Raw genomic sequence first — 20,876 nt, forward strand, 5'->3', positions numbered from 1 at the left:
CCAGGGCGGCATCATGGAGGTGGGCGGCATCACGGGCATCGGCAAAAAAAATGCTCGTACTCATGCTGCCCCGATGTCAGCCAGCCCATATTGGGAATGGTACAGGCACCGATCGGTTTTCTATCGCCCATTTGCTGGTAGTAAGGGCACCCTTCGTTTGCGGGGTGCGGCTGCTGCTTGCGGCGCGGAGAGGAGAGGGCGGGGCGGCGGGGGATTCTCGGGCTGGCTGGAGCAGCATCTAATAACCAACTCGCAAAATAAAACAAAATAAAAACGAAACAACAAACACAAAAACACCAGACATTATGATTCAGACTTATAAATTGCAGCGATGTTTTTTCGAAATTCTATACACGAAAAGTGAGCGTGAGAGCCCTCGGTGCGCCTGCTCGCTGCTGAAGTCAAAGTAAACTTTATTGTCATCTCCGCTACATACAGTCCAGTATATAGAGGGACGAGACGACGAGGCTCCAGTTAGTGCAAGTAAACAAACAATATATATAAGAAGAGTAAGAAAATAAATATACACTTTAGGACTAGAGGTAAAGGGATCAATAACAATTTAAAATTTACATTTTGATGATTTAAAGTCTCACACAAGCCGTCGAAAGGGGAGGGGGGCCGGCTGCTTCCAAATAGAGCACATTTCATTTATAATGTTGTAAATCCAAGCCCATTATGTATTCAAGATTTGAATCCTGGGTTGTGTGAAATCTCAGAAATGCACCCTAGACAAAGTGAATCTGTGAACTAGGTGTAGGTCTATTAGGTTAAGTTGTGGCGATCCTCGAGTTGGGGGATTTGTGTTCATACTGGAGTGCAAAATTAAAAACAAATGGAAGATGGACAAGAAAAGTTCAAAGTCATCAGGTCCTCAGTTTAGAAAAAAGAGAAAAGAAGAGGAGGAGAAACGAGCAAAAGATACAGGTAAGCAGATGTGTCATTGGATAATGGCAGGTCCTCCTGAAACAATCAGAATCAGAATCCTTTATTAATCCCTAAGGAAATAATGTGGGTTACAGTTGCTCCAAGAAGAAATAGTAAAAATAGCAACAGTAACAGACTAAACTCCAAACAATACATTATGTTACAGATTTTAATATTAACTAGATAAATTTGCATTTCCTGCGAAAATGCTGTGTGGATGGGTTAACCCACACAGCCCCGGATGAAAGGTAAAACCATCAAGAAAACAATCCATTTTCTCTGTATAAGTACTTAGTACTCAGGACTCAGTGTTGACCGATGAAAGAAAGTTGATGTAGTCAATCAGTTGTCAAAGTACTGAGAATTCTAACCTCTCAAGGTCTGTTTGTGTGGAGAAAGACAGTCCAGTGATTTACTTTGTATTTCATATTTCTTTGAACATAACGATAAAAAGAAATCTTGTGCTCTTTTGCCATTTTTAGTGAGAAGAAAAATTCAGTTACTGTTTATTTGCCCCTTGAATTTTAATTTTTAGGAGGTGAGTTCCTTGGAAAAAGGAAAGTCAGAGGATAGCGGATTGATTGAGAAGAGTGTGGAGACCCAGCAGGAAGAAGAGGTGAGTGGGACTAAACTGCTCTCAGTGTGGTATAGATTAATTGGAGTTACACAATATATCAGAGAGAATTACACAATGAAAGGTAAAACCATGAAGAAAACAATCCATTTTCTCTGTATAAGTACTTAGTACTCAGGACTCAGTGTTGACCAGTGTTGGGACTAACGCGTTATTAAGTAACGCGTTACAGTAACTACGTTATTATTGTGGTAACGAGCACGGTAACTAGTTATTATGCCAAAATCAGGAACGCGTTAGTCGTTACTGGGATTTAGATAGGGTCGTTACTCGTTACTTCGTGTGGTGGCTATCGCGGAGCTTCCAAGATTCAGTAACATTAGCAAGTGGTGGAGGCAGCAGGTGGAGGAGAGAAAGGGGAGGCAGGAGGAAAAGAGACCCGAGGCGGCCGCCGGTCCAAGTGTGAACTGAACTTCAGGTAAGAAGTTATGACCTGCAGTCTATCTGGGTCAGATATAAACCAGGTTTAGGTGGAGTTTATTTTCGTTGTGCTGACCTTTTCCGTACTGCGTACTAGCTAGCATGACGGAGTTTCTATACAGCTGGGTGGGTGCTATGAAGTTAATGATGTGGAACTTTATTTTGTTCATAAATTATTAGAGTTGCCAACCGTCCCGTCTGGTATTCAGAGAAAATATTACGCGTTTCTTATTGAGGTGAAAAGGAACAGTTTGTCCAGGACTTCAGCTACAATGAAAAAGACACAAAGCTGGAGTTATTCTGTGTCTTTGCTGCACAGCTGCCTCTTCTTCTTTCATTCTCCCCCCTCCCTCTCCCGTTTCTACTTCAATCATGAAACTGATCAATGATCAGCTGATCGTCTCTCTTGTTTGTTTATCACTTTGCGCCAGAAACAGGAAACCAGCGGATGTCGCGCTAAACAACAGCCGCACGTTTAAGCTTGATCAGCTGTTGTTAGAATTTATTTAATATTAATTTCTAGTATCAGCTGATGTTTGCTGGAGCCACAGCTGCAAAAAAGCTGCTGGTCATGATGTCGTTTGGTTATCTGGTGAGAGGGAAACATGAAGATGAAACCAGGAGATGTCCTTACTGAATCATCAGAGCTGAACAGGTGATGGAAAAACAGGTTTACCTTTTAGGTGACATGAATGAGTTGAAGGGAAGTTATGAACTGTTTCTGAGAGACAGATAACACCAGGATCCTTTTTTAGGTAGCTGACAGCTGGTAACTGTGCAGGGGCGGATCTAGCAAAGTTTTGCCAGGGGGGCCAGGTAGGGCATTAACAGGGATAGGTGGGCACAAAGAAACACTTTTCTTTCTTATTCTCATTTAAAATGTCTCGCTTTTAAAAAATAATTATCTGAATCTTACAACAAACAATTGATAGATTGATGCATATATACCATCAAGACAGTGAACATCACTGTCACAACAGCGTTTGTTTTCATTCAAAGGCTTTATGATTTTTCCTATAATGGCGGCCGGTCTCTAGTCAAAATGCCCGGGCCAATTTTTTGTCCCAGTCCAGCCCTGTATGCAGCTCATCTGCAGTCTGCTGTTACCTACATCTTCCTATTCAGAAGGCAGAATTTCCGAGTTCTGAGTACAATCAAAGCACCACGACTGCAGTTTTTGTGTTGGATGTAAAAGGCGCACATGACGCTGTGACGTAGGCTAGAATCATGGCAGCGGTCAATGACGGTCCAGGCGTGGGATTTCTCTCGTGGAAAAATGCACATTATCTTTTCCTTTCTATTGGTAGGTGGCACAGTGCACTTGTGGCAAGTAAACAAGCTAGAAGACTGGCAAAGTTATGGAAGCAACACATTAACAAGAGAATTCTGAGTAAAACCAAAGTTACTTTCCCTAGTAACTAGTTACTTTGAAAGTAACGAGTAACTTGAAGTAACTGAGTTACTTTTGATAGAAGTAACTAGTAATGTAACTAAGTTACTATTTTAAAGTAACTTACCCAACACTGGTGTTGACTGATGAAAGAAAGTTGATGTAGTCAATCAGTTGTCAAAGTACTGAGAATTCTAACCTCTCAAGGTCTGTTTGTGTGGAGAAAGACAGTCAAGTGATTTACTTTATATTTCATAATTTAGTGGTTGAAATATTTTGAACATAGTGATAGAGAAAACCCGTGCTATTTTGCCATTTTTAATGTGAAAAAAACAAAATGCAGTTACTGTCTATATGCCCCTTGAATTAAAAAAATGTCTTTTTAATCTTCAGGAGGAAAGTTTCTCAAAGAAAGGAAAGTCAGAGGACAGTCGCCTGGGTGAGAACAGTGTGGAGACCCAGCGTGAAGAAGAGGTGAGTGGGACCTAACTGCTTTCAAAGTGGTATAGATTAATTGGGGTTACACAATAACTCACACAGAATTACACAATGAAAGGTAAAATCATCAAGAAAACGATCCATTTTCTCTACTAAGGACTCAGTGTTGACTGATGAAAGAAAGCTGACGTAATCAATCAGTTCACAAAGTACTGAGAATTCTAACCTCTTAAGTTCTGTTTGTGTGGAGAAAGACAGTCGAGTGATTTACTTTATATTTCATAATTTAGTGGTCCAAATATTTTGAACATAGTGATAGAGAAAACGTGCTATTTTGCTTTTTTTAGTGAGAAGAAAAATCCAGTTATTGTCTCTATGCCCCTTGAATTTTAAAATGGTCTTTTAATCTTTAGGAGGTGAGTTCCAGTCAGAGGATAGTGGATCAGTTGAGTGGGGATTGTTGCACACAGATGAAGAAGAGGTAAGTTGGAGTAAACTGGTTTTAATTGTGCATATATGAGTTAGACAAGTCAATGGCTTGTATAACTTTAACTTGCAAGATGTACTAGTGATGTACTAAGTGTACTGGGGTTAATGTTTAATTTAATTCCATGATGTATCTTTTTAAGCAGGAACCCACAGTGACTTCTCTCTGAGGCCCAAAAAAGATGGTGAGAGTGCTATCAGTCTGGTCATTGTGTTGTAGTTGTTCTGAATCCAAGTTTCCTGGGTGCATCATGGGCTATTGCAGATGTTTTCTTTAGCCTCGTAGGACCTGGCTTCCACATATGTGGACGTCACATTTTAGGTTGTCTAGAGAAAAATACAAAATTTTGCTCTACGAGGGTCTGAATTCCACTTACGAGGACATTATACTGCCTCTGTTCTATCAAAATGTAAAACAAATGTCCTCATAAGTGGGTCTCATTTTTCTCAGAAACAAAAATCAGGTAAAACAAAAATCTGGTAAATTCTTTGTTTTTACACTCATCAGGTCCCAATCAGCCCAAATAGCAAAGAGAAATTAAAAATGCATGCCATGAAAGAGATCACGTCTTAGCGCATTAACCCTTTAAAACCGGTCGGAGCGGGCACGCTCTGTTTTGCATAACTATTTTTAAATCCTGGTAGCTCTGCAACCACGTAAGCTAGTGCAATAATTTTTTTTGCATATGAAACCGGAGGAGTTGTACTTACATCTTATGCCATCAGCTTGTCCTCGGTCACAGTTTCCTTCCACATATAGCTTTGCAAAACTGCATAAAAAGCACTTGCAGCAACAAAAACATAATATTCCAGAAACACACTTTGCTGATCTTCAGCTGTTCATAACACTTCCTATGTCCATCAGCGCGAACTATCGCATGTCCGCCATGACCTGCCTGAAACCGAAAGTGACATCATTTTGTGGAAATGTAGTTTTTTACCATATAGCCTCATGAGCCTATACTGGTGTTTTTAAAAGTTATCTTTGACTTCATGACTTTCTGTGTGGTTTCTGGGATGCTTAGGACTCATATTGCACTGCTGGAAATAGTTTATTTTGATGCATATGCTGCTTTTTTGCAAATTTGCATTATAATATTTATTTTTGTTTTTCCTGCAGTATATAAAAATTGGTGTATTTCAAAAATAAAACTATGAAGACACTCAAAATAAATTTCCTGTGGTGGGAAACTATTTTGTGCAACTTTTTTGTATTTACAGTTTTGAGGGATAAGCCCCTGAAATTTCTCTAACTAGAAATATATGTTGAAAAACAAAAACGATTTTCAATTTTTTTGTAATTTATTGCACTTTTTTGCAATTTATATAATTACTATGCACTTAATGCATGCATATTATTAAAATTTAGACTGTAATGGTTGTATTGATGTATAGCAACTTGAAATGCTCCCAAAAATGGCTCCACAGCATGTCAAAATATAATATAAGCTCTGGCTGACTTGGTTCTATGGTAGGTCTTAAAGGGTTAAGCTAGGATTTGGCTTACCAGGATAAAGAAATCTGATGCAAGTAATCAACTGTCAGATTATTAAGTAGTGGAGACTATGAATTCTTGTTGCTGTGCATGTGGCTTAACTAACACCAAATTAAAACATAAAAGTTAAAATCTTTGGGAGCATTCATGGCTTTAGTTAGATTTAACTGAGTAACCATACACAGATCCTCCCTTCTTTACAAGACATATTGAGAAGACACTGATTTACATGTGAGCATCTTTGTTATATGAAATGGTCACATGCCCTAAATATGTCTTTACTTTTTTGCTTTTGTGTTATAGCCAGAAGACATGGATGTCACAGTTCCAATGGATGATCAGGACATCCAGTTGCCACGTCTGGACAGATGTTCAAAGTGTTTATGCTTTTATCATTTCAATTTTGTGTTCGAAAAAAAAAAAAAGCTTAAAGGCTGAGTCACAAAAAAAGTTCAAGACATCCTTGAAGGAAAAACAAAGTTCTTTATGTTTTTGCTAAATTTAAGTCTGCTTTAAAAAAAATGAAGGATTTGTTAGTATCTGTGTTCTAAATGTCAAACAAAATAAAGATATTTCAGTTCTGTGGACTTGTATTTATCAGGACTAAATAGCAACACATAGAAAAAATGATTTTGACAATACTTTAATTTTAGTATTTTTATTCATAATTATTTGGATCTGGATCAGAAATATGGCCTTCTATGTAAGCATTGGGTCAAAAATAAATCTACATATCAAGATGCTGGGTCATTCAAAATACAATAGTGGCATAGTGGGTGCTTTCATTTGACTCAACATCTTTTATTACTTCAAATCTTTCTGAGCTATTGGTTGTACTAAGTTGCTTGATTCAACCAACATTCAACTACATTACCCCTTATTAGGGATGTCCAGATCCGATCACGTGATCGGAAATCAGGCCCGATCATGTGGTTTCAGATTCAATCAGAATCTGACATTACCTCCCCATCAGGACTCGGCTACATCAGTGGCGGAGAGGGGGGTTTCTTACTGGACTTAAGCCCGGGTTGTTTTTTCAGAAGTCTTTTGGAGTGTAATTTTTTCATAGTTAGATACCTGGCTTACAACTGTATAAAACAAAAACCACACACAATATTCGAAGCACATAGTGCAGACTGTGAGAATTTACAACTGTACGTAAATCCCCCCTAATATTGGTATGATCCGAGCTCAGACACTAAGCGACTGAGCGAGGGGGCGGGGGGAGCTGCTGCCTGCCAGTGCGCTTTCGGAGAAGTGGAGACCGGTGTTCCAGATCTAATGGCGTTTAGATCAACTGGCGTTGGTGGAACAGATGTGTGGCAGTCTTGCGTTTCAGGAGCTGCTACCGACAAATCAGCAAAAACACACCAAATGTGTCATCTGTGACACTTGTGAGGTTATCTCAAACACACTCCGTCAGTCTTGATGCTATTGAACAACAAAATGTTTAAAAATGTCGCGAGTTTACCTGGTGATATCCTCATGCGCGACGCGATCGCGAAAACAGCAAACAATTAACACCACGCCGATGTTGTTCACAGGACAGCAAGAGTAAACGATTGGGAGACTCTTGTCGTCGTTATTGTTCCCCTCGCACGTTTTATTTCTCCGGTTTCAGCATTTTTGCTTCACAACTAAAGCGAGCAGTTTACTTTGTGCACTAACATGGAGTCGAGTCAACCAGCGCCACCTCTGGCCAAGTGCCACAGCCTACAGCCAGATCAACCTGTGACACACATCTGTAGCACGTTTGAATTCGTTTCATGCACGACACATTTGTACCTTTTAATTGTGTCTGTTTGTGCGTCATGCAAATAAACCTTTGACAAGAATGAAATGACACTAATATTTTATTAGTGTTGTAACATCGCATGTCGTTAGCGTAGTCTGTCTGTGTCTTTTCTCTGCGAACAAACATTTTAGAGTTGGTTGTTATATACAATCTGTATATGTATGGTTAATCTAATAAACATTTGTAAGGAGATGGCAGTTACTGTGAATGTACAGCAGGTGATTAGTAATAAACAGTCAGACAATGACTCTGACAATCTCATTCAATCTTGCAGATTGCACCTTCTATGGGAAGTGGTACCACGCAGTGTGTGTGGACTTCCCCTGTGCAGAAGGCGACTACAAATGTTGTGGGTGCTAAATAAACAGAAAAAAATTATCCCTGTTGTCTTTGCTTACTGATTGTTTTTAGTGTTAACAATCCACATTGCTGGGATTGCATCTGTCAACATGTTTGTGGGTAGATGTGGATGTACCAGGGGTAAGTGCAGCCACTCAGCCTCTACTCAATGTGATCATAGCAGCAGGTGCAGATGTGTCACAAGTTAATCTAGTAGTAGGCTATGGTATTTGGCCACAGGTGGCAGCAGTGGACTGACCTCCATTGGAGACTGCTCCAGCTGCTATGTGATAGTGGATCTGCTACAAATTGAAGATCATAAGCAAGTGTTGGAAATTAACCCGTGTATTATGTTGAAAAACAAAAAAAATGACATTGATTTTGTTGTGGGTCATTTTGACCCGTACTGTGTAAATCCACTCAGAATTGTCAAAAAAAGTGCTTGTTTTAAAACTGGAATCTTCCTAACTAAGATTTAAAACAAAAGATTTCTACGTCTCCTCCAGACTCACAAACAGATGACAAACCAAGCGACACACCTGAGTCACTGACTTTCTTATATCCACTCACCCTCACTGGCTGTTTATTACTAATCACTGTGTAACTGCTGTACATTCACAGTAACTGCCATCTCCTTACAAATGTTCATTAGATTAACCACACTTATACAGACTGTATATAACTACCAACTCTCCAGCCATGTTGATGGATTGCCTATATTGGCTGGAAATATTCATTTCCAGAGAAACAACAAAGACAGACGATGCTTACAGGATGTGATGTGACAACACTAATGAAATACTGATGTGTCATATTTGTCCAAGGCGTATTTCATTGTTATGGAAAAAGAGAATATTAAAATCATGATGAACAGGGGTGGTGATTTCTATGACTTTGTGTATATAATTTGGAATTTTGTACAAATGTAGGCCAATAAGGAATATACAGTGTTGGGGAGTAACGGAATACATGTACCGCCGTTACGTATTTAAAATACAAAATATGCGTAACTGTATTCCGTTACAGTTACCGTTTAAAAAGGTGGTATTTAGAATACAGTTACTTTGTTGAAATAAATGGATTACACGGCGGTACTTCCCTGTTTCATATTGTGGCGGGTCAGGACTGTTTGGGTTTTGTTTGACAGCTACGTTCTGTTGTTCCAGGCGGCAGCGTTACGGTTGCCATGGTTACAGGGTGACCTCTCTCTCTCTGCTTGTTTCCTGGGTGAGAGAGGCCTTTTTGTTGTTGTTGTGCTAAGCTAAAAGGCAGAATGCTACCGGTATAGCTCTAAAGAATGTAGCATCATGGGCAGTGTAGTCCGTGCTGCAGGGAGAATGGACTGCCATACACGTTATGTGTCTGTGAGCGAGGGAGGGAGAAAAAGGAAAAGTATGAGCTGTCATCGAGCAAAAACGGGAGCTGGAAGCATGTAAATATAATAATAATCACTGCAGCCAACAAGAGTGCCTGACCAGTTGTAAGTAAGCTATTAAGACTCGACTGTACACCGTGTTCGTGTTTTCCTCTGAAACAATAAGTTCCGTTGCAGCAGCCTTTCAACGCCTCTCTCTGTCTCTGCTAGCAAAGTTGACCCAGACAACAAAGTAAAGCTAGTTTTCAGCTACGAGCCGACACTGAACCCACCGTATTAGCCAGAGGTCCCTTTACTACGGTTCGGAGCCGCGGACCTTCAGTAACAGTAATAAATCACAGCAATAGTACATTCATGTAGTTGTAAACAGCATGATAATATATTAAGTAATCCAAAGTATTCAGAATACGTTACTCTCATTGAGTAACGTAACGGAATACGTTACAGAATACATTTTGGGGCATGTATTTTGTATTCTGTAATGGAATACATTTTAAAAGTAACCTTCCCAACACTGGGAATATATGATATCATTTCATTCTTGTCAAAGGTTTATTTTGGGTCCTTTCTCCCTCCAACACCACACGGCTCGCCTCGGCAGCCGTGACAGGTGTTTTGCCTTATGCATATAAAACAACCTGACATATCTGAATTTGGAGTTATTTTTTCATTTTGACATACTGCATTAGCACAAGTGATCTAAATACAGACAAAAAACATAACTTTTTTTCTACTCAGATTTTATTTCTTACTGTAAAACCCACAAACGTGTTCAACAAATCATTTTTATAACTTGAAATACATACATTTCTAAAAATAAAGTTTTGCAAACAACAAAGTTATATCATACTATTTACCTAAAAATGCAGCCAAGGCCTCAGGCATTTTTTATATAACTATTTACAGAACAATCGGGTGTTCTGCATCAAGTAAGAAGGCACACAAATTATTTGTGCCACTCCAAAAAAATTGTTTGTTCAATATAAGAATGAGGAAAACACGACAGGCCTAACCCTTGCAGATATGACAAAATGAGCTGTATCCCTCCTGTTTCCAAACCTAATTTAGACTCAGAATACGCTAAATGTCACAAATCTCTCACAGTTGAAAGCTCGCTCTCACACACTCACACCTCGTGGCAATTTGGATTATCCAATTAACCTGTCCCCACAAGCTGCATGTCTTTGGACGGTGGGAGGAAGCCAGAGTACCCGGAGGGAACCCACGCAAACACGGGGAGAACATGTAAACTCCACACAGAAAGACCCCGGCCTGATGGTGGAATTGAACTCAGGACCTTCTTTCTGTGCGGCAACAGTGCTAACCACCGTGCCCATTCTTGAGATTGAGATACACAATTTTTTTTATATACTGCAGCATAAATGAAAAGAAATATTACAATGCTAATTTGCACAAAACCAAAAAAAACCAAACAGCATGTGCATTAAAATAAAAGACCCCCCCCCCCCCCACACACACACACACACAAAAAAACCTATTTTCAACAGTGTAATATGAGTTTAAAGCATTCCAGAAGCTATACAGAAAAGCACAAGGTCAAACACCACTTAAAAATACCAGTATAGGTTTATAAAGGCACTGAGGGGGAAAACTATGTTTCCCACGAGATATGATGTAACTTCCTGTTTCGGCAGGTGACGGCAGACGTGGGCTGTATCCCACTACTTGCACTAGGGTGTGTGACGTATGTCCGTTTCCAAATACTACCGCTTGGGCGTTTCCAATATGTTTGTTTATCTATCGGTAGCTATGCTAATGTCACTTCAGAATGAGTATAAAAAGGAAAGTACTTAAAACAGAATGTTTACAAAACACAGGGAACTGTGTTTTGTAAACATTGTCTTGTTCAAGAAATGTGGTGAGCTGGAGTGACGGGTAAGGTAAGCGACCCATGTTGTAGGTGACGTCAGACGCCGGAGATTTGGCGGAAAAAAAAAAGCGAATGGTATCGTAGAGTTTAACAAAGTTTCCTTAAGCTTCAGTACTGCCAAATAAATTAACCAACTGTCATATAACTAACAACATCTGTCTTATCATCTCTAACACCCTGGAGGACAACGGGGAGAGTTTAGACGCTCTCCAAGAATACATCGACCACTGCTTCCAAGATTTAGTAATGAAGAAGGCCCAGAGTGCATCTTCCCCGGCCAAAACCGAGACGCCGTCATCGAAGAGATGTCGCCCGGCAGACTCCCCCGGCACAACATCGCCTGCCGGCAAAGACATCGCAGATATCCTGGAGTCAATCGACAAGCGATTGTCCAGTTTCGATGCGAGGCTGTCCCTGGTGGAGATTTTACACCGGGAATTTAAATCTCTGAGAGAATCCCTGGAATTCAGCCAGCAGCAGGTGGAAACGCTTGCCGCTGAAAATGCCACGCTACGGGAGTCGGTCAAATCTCTCGCTGATAACGTGACCCAGCTAAACACTGAAAATAAAAAAATAAAAGAGTCCGTTATCGATCTACAAGCCCGTAGCATGAGAGATAATCTTGTTTTTTCTGGTATTCCAGAATCTACCGGAGAGGACGCGGAGGCAACGGTGAAAAGCTTCATTAAAATCCACCTGAAGCTGCCGGAGGACACCGTAAAGAACATCGCCTTCGATAGAGTGCATCGCTTGGGGGGCGTGAGGTCGCGGACCGGGAGACCACGTCCTATTGTGGCCAAATTTGGTCATTTCAAACAGAAGGAACAGGTGAAGAGTCGCGGCAGGGAACTGAAAGGAACGGACTTCAGCGTGAACAACCAGTTCCCCAAAGAGATCCTGGAACGACGCAAGGTCCTGTTTCCAGTCCGACGTAGCTTCATCCTGAAAGGCTCCCGTGCTGTCATCGCCGTGGACTGGCTCTACGTGGACGGACAGCTCTACCGCGACCCCGGCACCACACCGTGGTTATATTGACTGCACTCCAGATAAGAACCCGCTACACTCTTTTCTTATTCATTCACACTTTCTCCTTTAACATGGGTTTAACCTAGTAATATCAGTATGATGTCATAGCAGATATAACACCGTCACCCTCCGTCTTTACTTTAATTGGAATGTTTCCGTTTCTTTTCTTTTTTTTGTTGTCGCTCACAGTTTATGTGGTTTCTTTCTTTCTCTTGTCTTTCACTGCTGTGATCACCTACTTCCCCACTCACCTACAAACAACACCCTCTATTTCTCCATATTTTCACACCACGATCACGCAAACACATGCGCTCAACGGCAGCACATTTACAACAGCCTCACAGCAAGCACAGACTGACAGGACACATACGCAAGCCACGCTTGTTCATATTAGTGAATAGTCACACACATAGTCAGACTTATGGAGCCTATCACCACACTTTTTTCTCTTTCTATTTACAAACAAGTGATGTTTCCACATTCTCTCCACCCGTCTAAACGAAACACCCAGCTTACATCATTAGACATACACACACAATTATGGGCATGCTGAGGTTTGTCACATGGAATGTAAATGGGGCTGGCACCAGAGGAAAGAGGTTAAAGATATTTAACCAGCTTAAAAAACTACAGGCAGATGTTGTTTTATTACAAGAAACTCACAGACCTGTTACAGGTTTAAACGAACTTAAAACACCTGAGTTTCCTAATGTGTTTGCAGCTTGTTATAATTCTAGACAAAGAGGAGTAGCAATTTTAATACATAAAAATGTTAATTTTACAGTACTCGATACAGTTATAGATCCAGAGGGTAGATTTCTAATTATTAAACTATCAATATTGAACAAAAAACTATGTATTGTAAGTATATATGGTCCAAATGTTGATGAACCCTCATTCTTCCACGGATTTTTTAGTGCACTCTCTGAACACCTTGATTGCACACTCATTCTTGGAGGCGACCTCAACCTTGGACTAAATGAAGAAATGGATAGGCTCAACACAACAGGAACTCAGCGCAATTGGCAATCCACAAATATAATCAAACAGTATATGAGCGACTATGGCCTTTGCGATGCATGGCGCTCCCTTCACCCCAACAGTAAGGAATATACTTTCTTCTCACATGTTCATCACTCCTACTCTCGTCTGGATTATTTTTTGGTCAGCAGCTCACTGCTGAGTGACATTTCAGACACTGAGATTCACCCTATAGCTGTCAGCGATCATGCTCCTGTATCTTTAACACTAATGCACAAGAATAATACTACGCCAAGTAAAAACTGGAGATTTAACACATCACTACTTAAAGATGAAGACTTTATTAAATATTTTAAAAAGGAATGGATTTCATATTTAGACTTTAATGACACTCCCGGAACATCTGCTTCTGTTCTATGGGAAGCAGGAAAAGCTGTGATGAGAGGTAAAATAATTTCTTTCTCATCACACAAAAAGAAAGAAGAAAACAAAAATATTCAGGAATTAGAAAAAACCATCAAATCCTTAGAAGAAGCCTACGCGTTCCACCAAGATCAAGAAATAATGAACAAAATATGCAAAACAAAACTAGAATTAAATGAAATTATTAATAGAAAAACACAATTCCTTGTACAAAGACTTCGCTTGCAGAATTTTGAACACAGTAACAAATCAGGTCGATTTCTAGCAAACCAGTTAAAATAAATAAAGAAAAAACAACTATATGTGCTACTAAAGATTTATCGGGGAACACAATATATGACCCTGGAAGAATAAACAACATTTTTAGGGATTTCTATGAAACTTTATATTCACCACAAATAAACCCGTCTAAAAATGAAATTGATTTGTTTCTTGACAACGTAACTCTTCCAAAATTACTAGACAGTCAAGCAATGGCACTGGATTCGCCACTGACGCCAGGTGAACTCCAGGAAGCCCTGATAAGTATGCCCAATAACAAGGCTCCAGGTCCAGACGGCTTTCCTGCAGAATTCTACAAAGAATTCTGGACAATTTTGGCACCAGTATTCCATAGATTGTTGCAGGAAATCAAGAAAAATGGCAGACTACCACCAAATATGAATTCTGCCAACATTAATCTCCTGCTAAAACCAGGAAAAGACCCTTTATTTCCCTCAAGTTATCGTCCAATATCCCTTATAAATGTAGACCTTAAAATAATCTGCAAAGCTCTCTCAAAGAGATTAGAGAAAATAACCCCCCTCTTAATTCATCCTGACCAAACTGGTTTCATAAAAGGTCGGCACTCCTCAACAAACACTCGTAGATTACTTAATTTAATAGACTACTCATACAATAAAAACATTGAAACCATAATATTATCTCTAGATGCAGAAAAAGCATTTGACAGAGTTAACTGGAAATTTTTATTTGCAACTTTACACAAATTTGGTTTTGGAAACTCTTTCATAAATTGGATAAGAATATTATACAATTCCCCAACAGCTCGTATCAGAACAAATGACCAGACATCCTCCAGCTTTTGTCTCATGAGGGGCACCAGACAGGGATGCCCACTCTCCCCTTCACTTTTTGCAATTTTTATCGAACCTCTAGCAGTAGCATTTAGACAGGCTACAACAATTAAGGGCATAAAATGTAAGAACGTAGAACATAAAATCAGTCTCTATGCGGATGATGTGTTGCTTTTTCTGCAAAACTCACAAATCAACCTCTCTGAGGTAATTACTCTAATAAACTGGTTTTCAAGAGTTTCAGATTATTCAATTAATTGGCCAAAATCTACAGTTCTTCCCATTAACTGCTCCTTCCATAATTCATCTTCTGCCCCACTACAATCTGGAAATATTAAATATTTAGGTATTAATGTCTCTCCTAAGCTTTCAGACTTAATTAAATTAAACCACATCCCACTTCTAAAGAAAGTAGAAGGCGATCTGACTAGATGGAAATCTCTACCCATATCACTCATGGGAAGGGTCGCCACTATAAAAATGATGATCTTGCCAAAAATAAATTACTTATTTTTAATGATCCCCAACAAACCATCACAAGATTGGTTCAGATCTCTGGATTCACATATTTCTAAATTCCTTTGGAAAGATAAACCCCCGCGTATCAGCTTAAAAACACTACAAAGAACCAAGGATAGAGGAGGATTAGATCTGCCTAATTTTCACCAATACTTCTTAGCCAACAGGCTTCAGTTCATCTCAGAATGGTTAAAATGTACTCTCTTAGATGAGCCCTGGCTAGATGTTGAACAGGCACTATGCAATGATCTAGAGATTTCAGACCTACCATTTATTAGCTCAAACATCAAAAGACATGAATGCTTTAAAAGCATCAACATCAGCTTTTCTCTGACAGCATGGTGGGAGTTTCTAAAAATAACGGAGTCTTCATTAATCCCATGCAAACGTACACCTATCTGGAATAACCCTGACATATTACAAAACAATAATAAGATTAATTTCCCAGAATGGAGTTGTAAAGGAATTAAATACTTAGAACATATATTAGAGGGAACAGAATTTATTCCATTTGACAGACTAGTTACACAATATGGGATCAACAAGAAAAGATTTTTAGAATATCAACAAATTAAATCCATAGTAAAAAAGAAATTTAACCTCAGTCAAGTTGAATTACAAACACCACCAAGTGTGGTTCAATTTCTTACTCTTAAATCCCCCAAACTATTATCTAAAATATACAGAACACTTTCTAAAATAGATGAATCAATATCCCTTCCTATTGCAAAGTGGGAAGCAGATTTATCAGTCAGCTTAGACCAAAACGTCTGGTCTCAGATGTGCTTAAAAACCTTTAAATTGATTAAAAATCCCAATCTGCAATTAATACAATACAAAATACTGCATAGAGTGCACTATACAGGTCATCGAATGTTCAAGATGGGCTTTACATCCGCCAACAACTGCTCACACTGTCAAGGCAATACACCAGACAATTACATCCACGCTCTTTGGTTCTGTCCACCAGTGCAGAAGTTTTGGCACGAGATATGTGAAGACTTATCAAAGTGTCTGAAATGTAAAATTCCAACCTCCCCTTTAGTATGCTTGTTGGGAAATTTGGATGATGTCACTACAGAAACTAATACAGTCCACATGGTTTTTACTGCCCTATGCATCGCCAAGAAAACGGTCCTCATGAACTGGAAAAATAAAAATAATCTTAATTTTAGCCAATATAGAAACTATCTAATAGATCACATTAGTCTCGATATAGCCTCTGCCACCACATTAGATCAATCCCTCTGGGCTCCTTTGATCGGCTCCATCACCTAGCGGGGTTGGGGGGTCGTGGTTTGGTCCCGCCTTGGCTATTGTGGTTGATGTGGAGGTTGGGATGGGCTTAGGGCACCTGGAGGACCCCTAGAGACGTTATCCCTGGAGGGCTTAACCCGGGGGTTGTGTTCATAACCTGGTTAGTGGCTCTGGTCGCTCTCAGAGGTTGTTCTCCTCGTGGCCGCGTGCAGCGGGGCTGGAGGATGGTCTGTGCTGGCGGACGTAGGTTACTGGCCTGGTGGCCTGGCTGCCCCTGAGTGGATCCGGGGCGGGCGTGGGGGTTTGGGGTTCGGGGGTGCTTCGCCTCCGTGCTGGGGCTCTGGCTGGGCCTTGGGGGCTTCGGTCCTCGTCGGTGTGTCGCCGAGGTTGTGGGCGGGTGGGTGCACGGGGGCTCAGCCCTGGCGCAGGGGGCCTCTTGTGCATCGGCCTAACCGGGGGGCTCTTCAACTGGCAGGGAGGTTGTTCCATCTTTGCAGGAGTCCACTCTGCAGGTGGGGGAGAGACATAGGAGAGGTGGAGAATAAACTTAACCTGGGTGTCTGTGTCTTGTGTAGTCTGGGAGATGATTGAATGTTGGGGTGGGTACAGTTTCCTCTGCGGTGGGGTAGGGTGGGCTGCCCCGGGTCCTGTGGGGCTTGGCGGTGCTGCTGCCGTAGTCCCCGGTCTGGATGGGCCTGGGCTCCCTTGCCTTGGTGGATGCCAGAGGACGGGGGTGCCTATTGGGGTCAGCGGGGGAGCTGGCCCTAGGGAGGGACACCCTCCCCTCCCTTCTTTTCCTCCCCATCCCCGGCTGCCTCCCTCTTCCCGCTCCACCACACCCACCCACACAGGTAGGGCTTTGGGGTGCGGGTGTGTCACCAGGGTGCAGGGGAGACATTCCCCCCCCCCCCCCCCCCCCCCCCCCCCGTCCTCTTCTGGCCACCTGTGCCTCAATTTTATCTCACAACTTAGACATCCACATTACTTACACTCTCATAACACACACACACACATATATATATATATATATATATATAGGGCCTTGAGGGTGGGCACGTTAACGGTCTGTGTATTCAAACCTACCTCTGGCGCCGGTGCCCACCTCTCAATTTTAAATCCATGTAGACATTGAGGGTTCTCGGGAGGGGCCGTGCTAACACCTGCTGCTCTCTGGCAGCAGCACCATGCTCTCCTTTGTTTTAAACACACCTTAGAACAACACGCAGCAACACTACACTTGAACGGGAGGAGGAGGGTATGGGGTCTTAACACACCCCTGTTCTCTGCTAGCCATCGGGGCGGGGGGGCTGGGAAGAGATGCTGGCTGTCCGATTGGCCTCCCTGCTGCTGCGGAGCCTGGGGCGGTCTGCTGGCCTGCACCCCGGAGGGAAGGGTAACATCTCTTGGGTCTGGGTGCCGTTTCCCCCTCTGGGGGCGAGGATACCTGGATCCGGGGTATAGAGTATGTTTGGGGAGTGTGATTGTGTGTACATGTCCATTTACGTTTATTCCTACGTTGGGTGAGTGCTGAGTGTTTGTATATGTGTGCATGAGGGTGGGAATGCATGTCTGTGTCTGTGTGTGCCTGTTTGTCTGTGTCTATATGTCAGGTCGGGTCTTAGACTCCACCTCTCTGGGAACTCCCAGGCCCTCCAAGTGTGGAGGCCTATCTCCCCTCACCACACTCCCTGCCGGTGACTGATGCCCTCAGGGGTCGGTGCATTGTTGGTTCTTGGTGTCCGGGGCTGGGCGCTCAGGTCATGTGCCAGCTCACTCCCGGTGGCTACTTGGCGGGGCCTGGCGCCTGCTGCTCAGTCAGGCCTCTTCCGGGGCGCGGGGGGCCCTCGGGCCTCCGGCCTCTGTGCCTGCGGCTCGGTTCACTCTGGCGCAGCTGGCTGCCGGCAGAGCCGGCGGGCACACCGGTGCAGCCCCCTCTAGTTTCTGCCCGGTGGCTACTGGGTGACCCCTCGCCTGGGTATCCTCAGCCCTTCCCATGAAGGTGGCACGGATGCCCCTCCAGTGGTCCTCCTTGGGCTCTTGCACTCTGGGACCTCTGGATGTCTGGGGCCTGGATCTCCTCCATGCCTGCTTCATGCCCTGGGGGACAGGGCTATGGCTCTCTACATCCTCTTGCAGACCATTACATGGGGAAACCATTTGAATACAAGCGCGCCGATCCACACAGGTGTGCACACAGGTGTTCACTGGTTGTAGACTTAAATCACACCTTTCTTGGCTGCTACTTCAAAGCACATTGTGCGCTGTCTGTCCTGCGTGCTGCACAACAACATTCAATATTTAGTATTTACTGCTGTTTACACTTAGGTAGATTAATGCGATGGTGTTGTGTATAGTATGTTGCTTTGTTTTGTTGGTTTTTTTTGCTTGCTTTCTATTCTTTTTCTCTCAACAGGTGATCCCGGAGATTTTTTTTTTTTTTCCCCCCTTTCTCACTGTCCCTCTCCCCTTCTGTTTTTCTTTTCCTTCCTCTTTCTTTCTCCCTTTCCTATCCCTCACTCATGTCTGTCCCGTCTGTAACAACTGAAAATAAAATAAAATAAATAATAAAAACAAAGGTCGATCAAATGGACCAATACGGCAATGCCATGATGATCCATTTGGCAAAATAAATCCATTGGGTATCCTTGTTGGTCTTCAGACAACAATTCTGATGGCTAAAGAACCAAATGGGACAGGCAAAAAAAAAAAAAAAACAGAACATTTTCAAAAACAGGAGAAGAAATACTCCGAGCATTGCTGTGTCCCACTTTGTTCGGCTTCAGCCAAATTTAACGGCATACTAAGTTTTCATGCCTTTCTGACCCATTCCGACTTGAGAAGACAATGGCTGGTAAACATACGCCGGGATCATTTCACGATTACCTCTCACACCAAGGTCTGCAGCAGACACTTTGCCAGTGATCAACTCATAGACCCAACAACCCTTGATGGTCGAAGGCAGCTTATTAAAGGTGCTGTACCAGCACTTTTTGAGTGGAACGGCTATAAAGTTGAACCACCGCGGCGTAGTGTTTGGGAGAGAATGGAGCGACGCCCTGAACTATTTCCTCCTGACGATCAAGAAGAGCACAGTCTTACAAGAGATCATGACTACTGCTCAGTCCCTGAGCCGTCTGCATTGGACATATCTGCATTAGCTGCAGAAGACCTGTCCAAAGACGTGGAGACTCTGAGGAAGGAAATGCAGGAGTTACGTGTCCAGCGAGATTTTGGGTTACAGCGCTTTGCTGGCTCCGACACTGACATCCGATTCTATACCAGGTATACCTAAGCTCTTTTCAAGCTAACTGTGTAAAATATACCAAGGTTAAATTTCAAGTGTTTCCAGTCTTAATGAAAACAAAGTAGATATTTACTTTTTCGCTGCTGATTGTATGTTTCATGTAGATGCTTTAGTATTTAAAGGATATCCTAATGCTACAGGTAAAATACGACACCAAATAGACTCTTAATCAGACTATATTATGTAGCATACCATTAGCATATTTGTCACAGTTTACATTATTTTTACGTCAGTGTGTAATGTTAATTAATGATTGACACGATGTATGTCTCTCTCATGAATAGATTTCCAAGCTATGATCATTTGATGGCATTTTGGTTTTTGATTGAGCCTTGCATCTATAAAATGATCTGGGTTTCAAGAGCCAAGTCAGCTGCCAATAGGAACGAAGAAGTGTTGACACCTGCACGCACATCAACGGTAGGTTATGGGTTTGTTGGTATTTAGAACTGGAGGTGTAATGTTATTGTATTTATGTACAATACCATTACATAATGTACAATAACATACATAAAGGACTCAGCATCCTTTACATACATACACCTGTGTACTACAGCACCTCATTGTTTACCCCATGGTACAGTATGGTATGCATAACCATTACATTTAGCCAAGAAAAGCACAATTTTACTAGTTCATAGCTTAAGGAGTAACATTTTCCCTTTTGTTTTCACCTTCCAGAGGCAGCTGCTACAGCCAATTGACGAGTTCTTTCTTTTCCTGGTTTTCCTGTCAGTTGGTTTGAAGGAGAGGGACCTGGCACATTGATTTAACATACACCAGTCCACAGTGAGCCGCATTATTGCAACATGGACAAATTTTCTGTACTGGGGTCTCAATGCATCTGGCTTACACGTGCAGAAGTGCAAGCTTACCTCCCTGAGGAATTCAAAGATTTCTCAGACACCCAGATGATCCTTGACTGTACAGAGCTGAGGTGTCAGACACCATCCTCACCACTTCTCCAAAGTAAAATGTACTCTTCGTACAAATCCCACTGTACGATGAAAGCCCTGGTTGGCATAGCTCCACATGGTCCAGTGACATTCATCTCTAATCTGTATGCTGGTTCAGTTAGTGACAAGGAACTATTCAAACAA

The 20,876-nt window shown here is 41.9% G+C and overlaps 1 protein-coding gene across 1 annotated transcript; it reads left to right on the forward strand.

Moving 5' to 3' along the window:
- The first annotated feature begins 13 nt into the window (after positions 1–13).
- LOC118456083 (uncharacterized) lies at positions 14–20,544 on the forward strand. The gene is made up of 7 exons (XM_087842691.1): positions 14–19; positions 1,463–1,543; positions 3,765–3,845; positions 4,223–4,225; positions 19,207–19,754; positions 20,061–20,196; positions 20,458–20,544. The coding sequence occupies exons 1-7, from the start codon at positions 14–16 to the stop codon at positions 20,542–20,544; spliced, it is 942 nt and encodes a 313-aa protein (XP_087698817.1).
- The last annotated feature ends 332 nt before the right edge of the window (positions 20,545–20,876 follow it).

This window comes from Neolamprologus brichardi, chromosome 7 (genome assembly GCF_056152115.1).
Source record: "Neolamprologus brichardi isolate AB-2024 chromosome 7, ASM5615211v1, whole genome shotgun sequence".
NCBI classification, from domain to species: Eukaryota; Metazoa; Chordata; class Actinopteri; order Cichliformes; family Cichlidae; genus Neolamprologus; species Neolamprologus brichardi.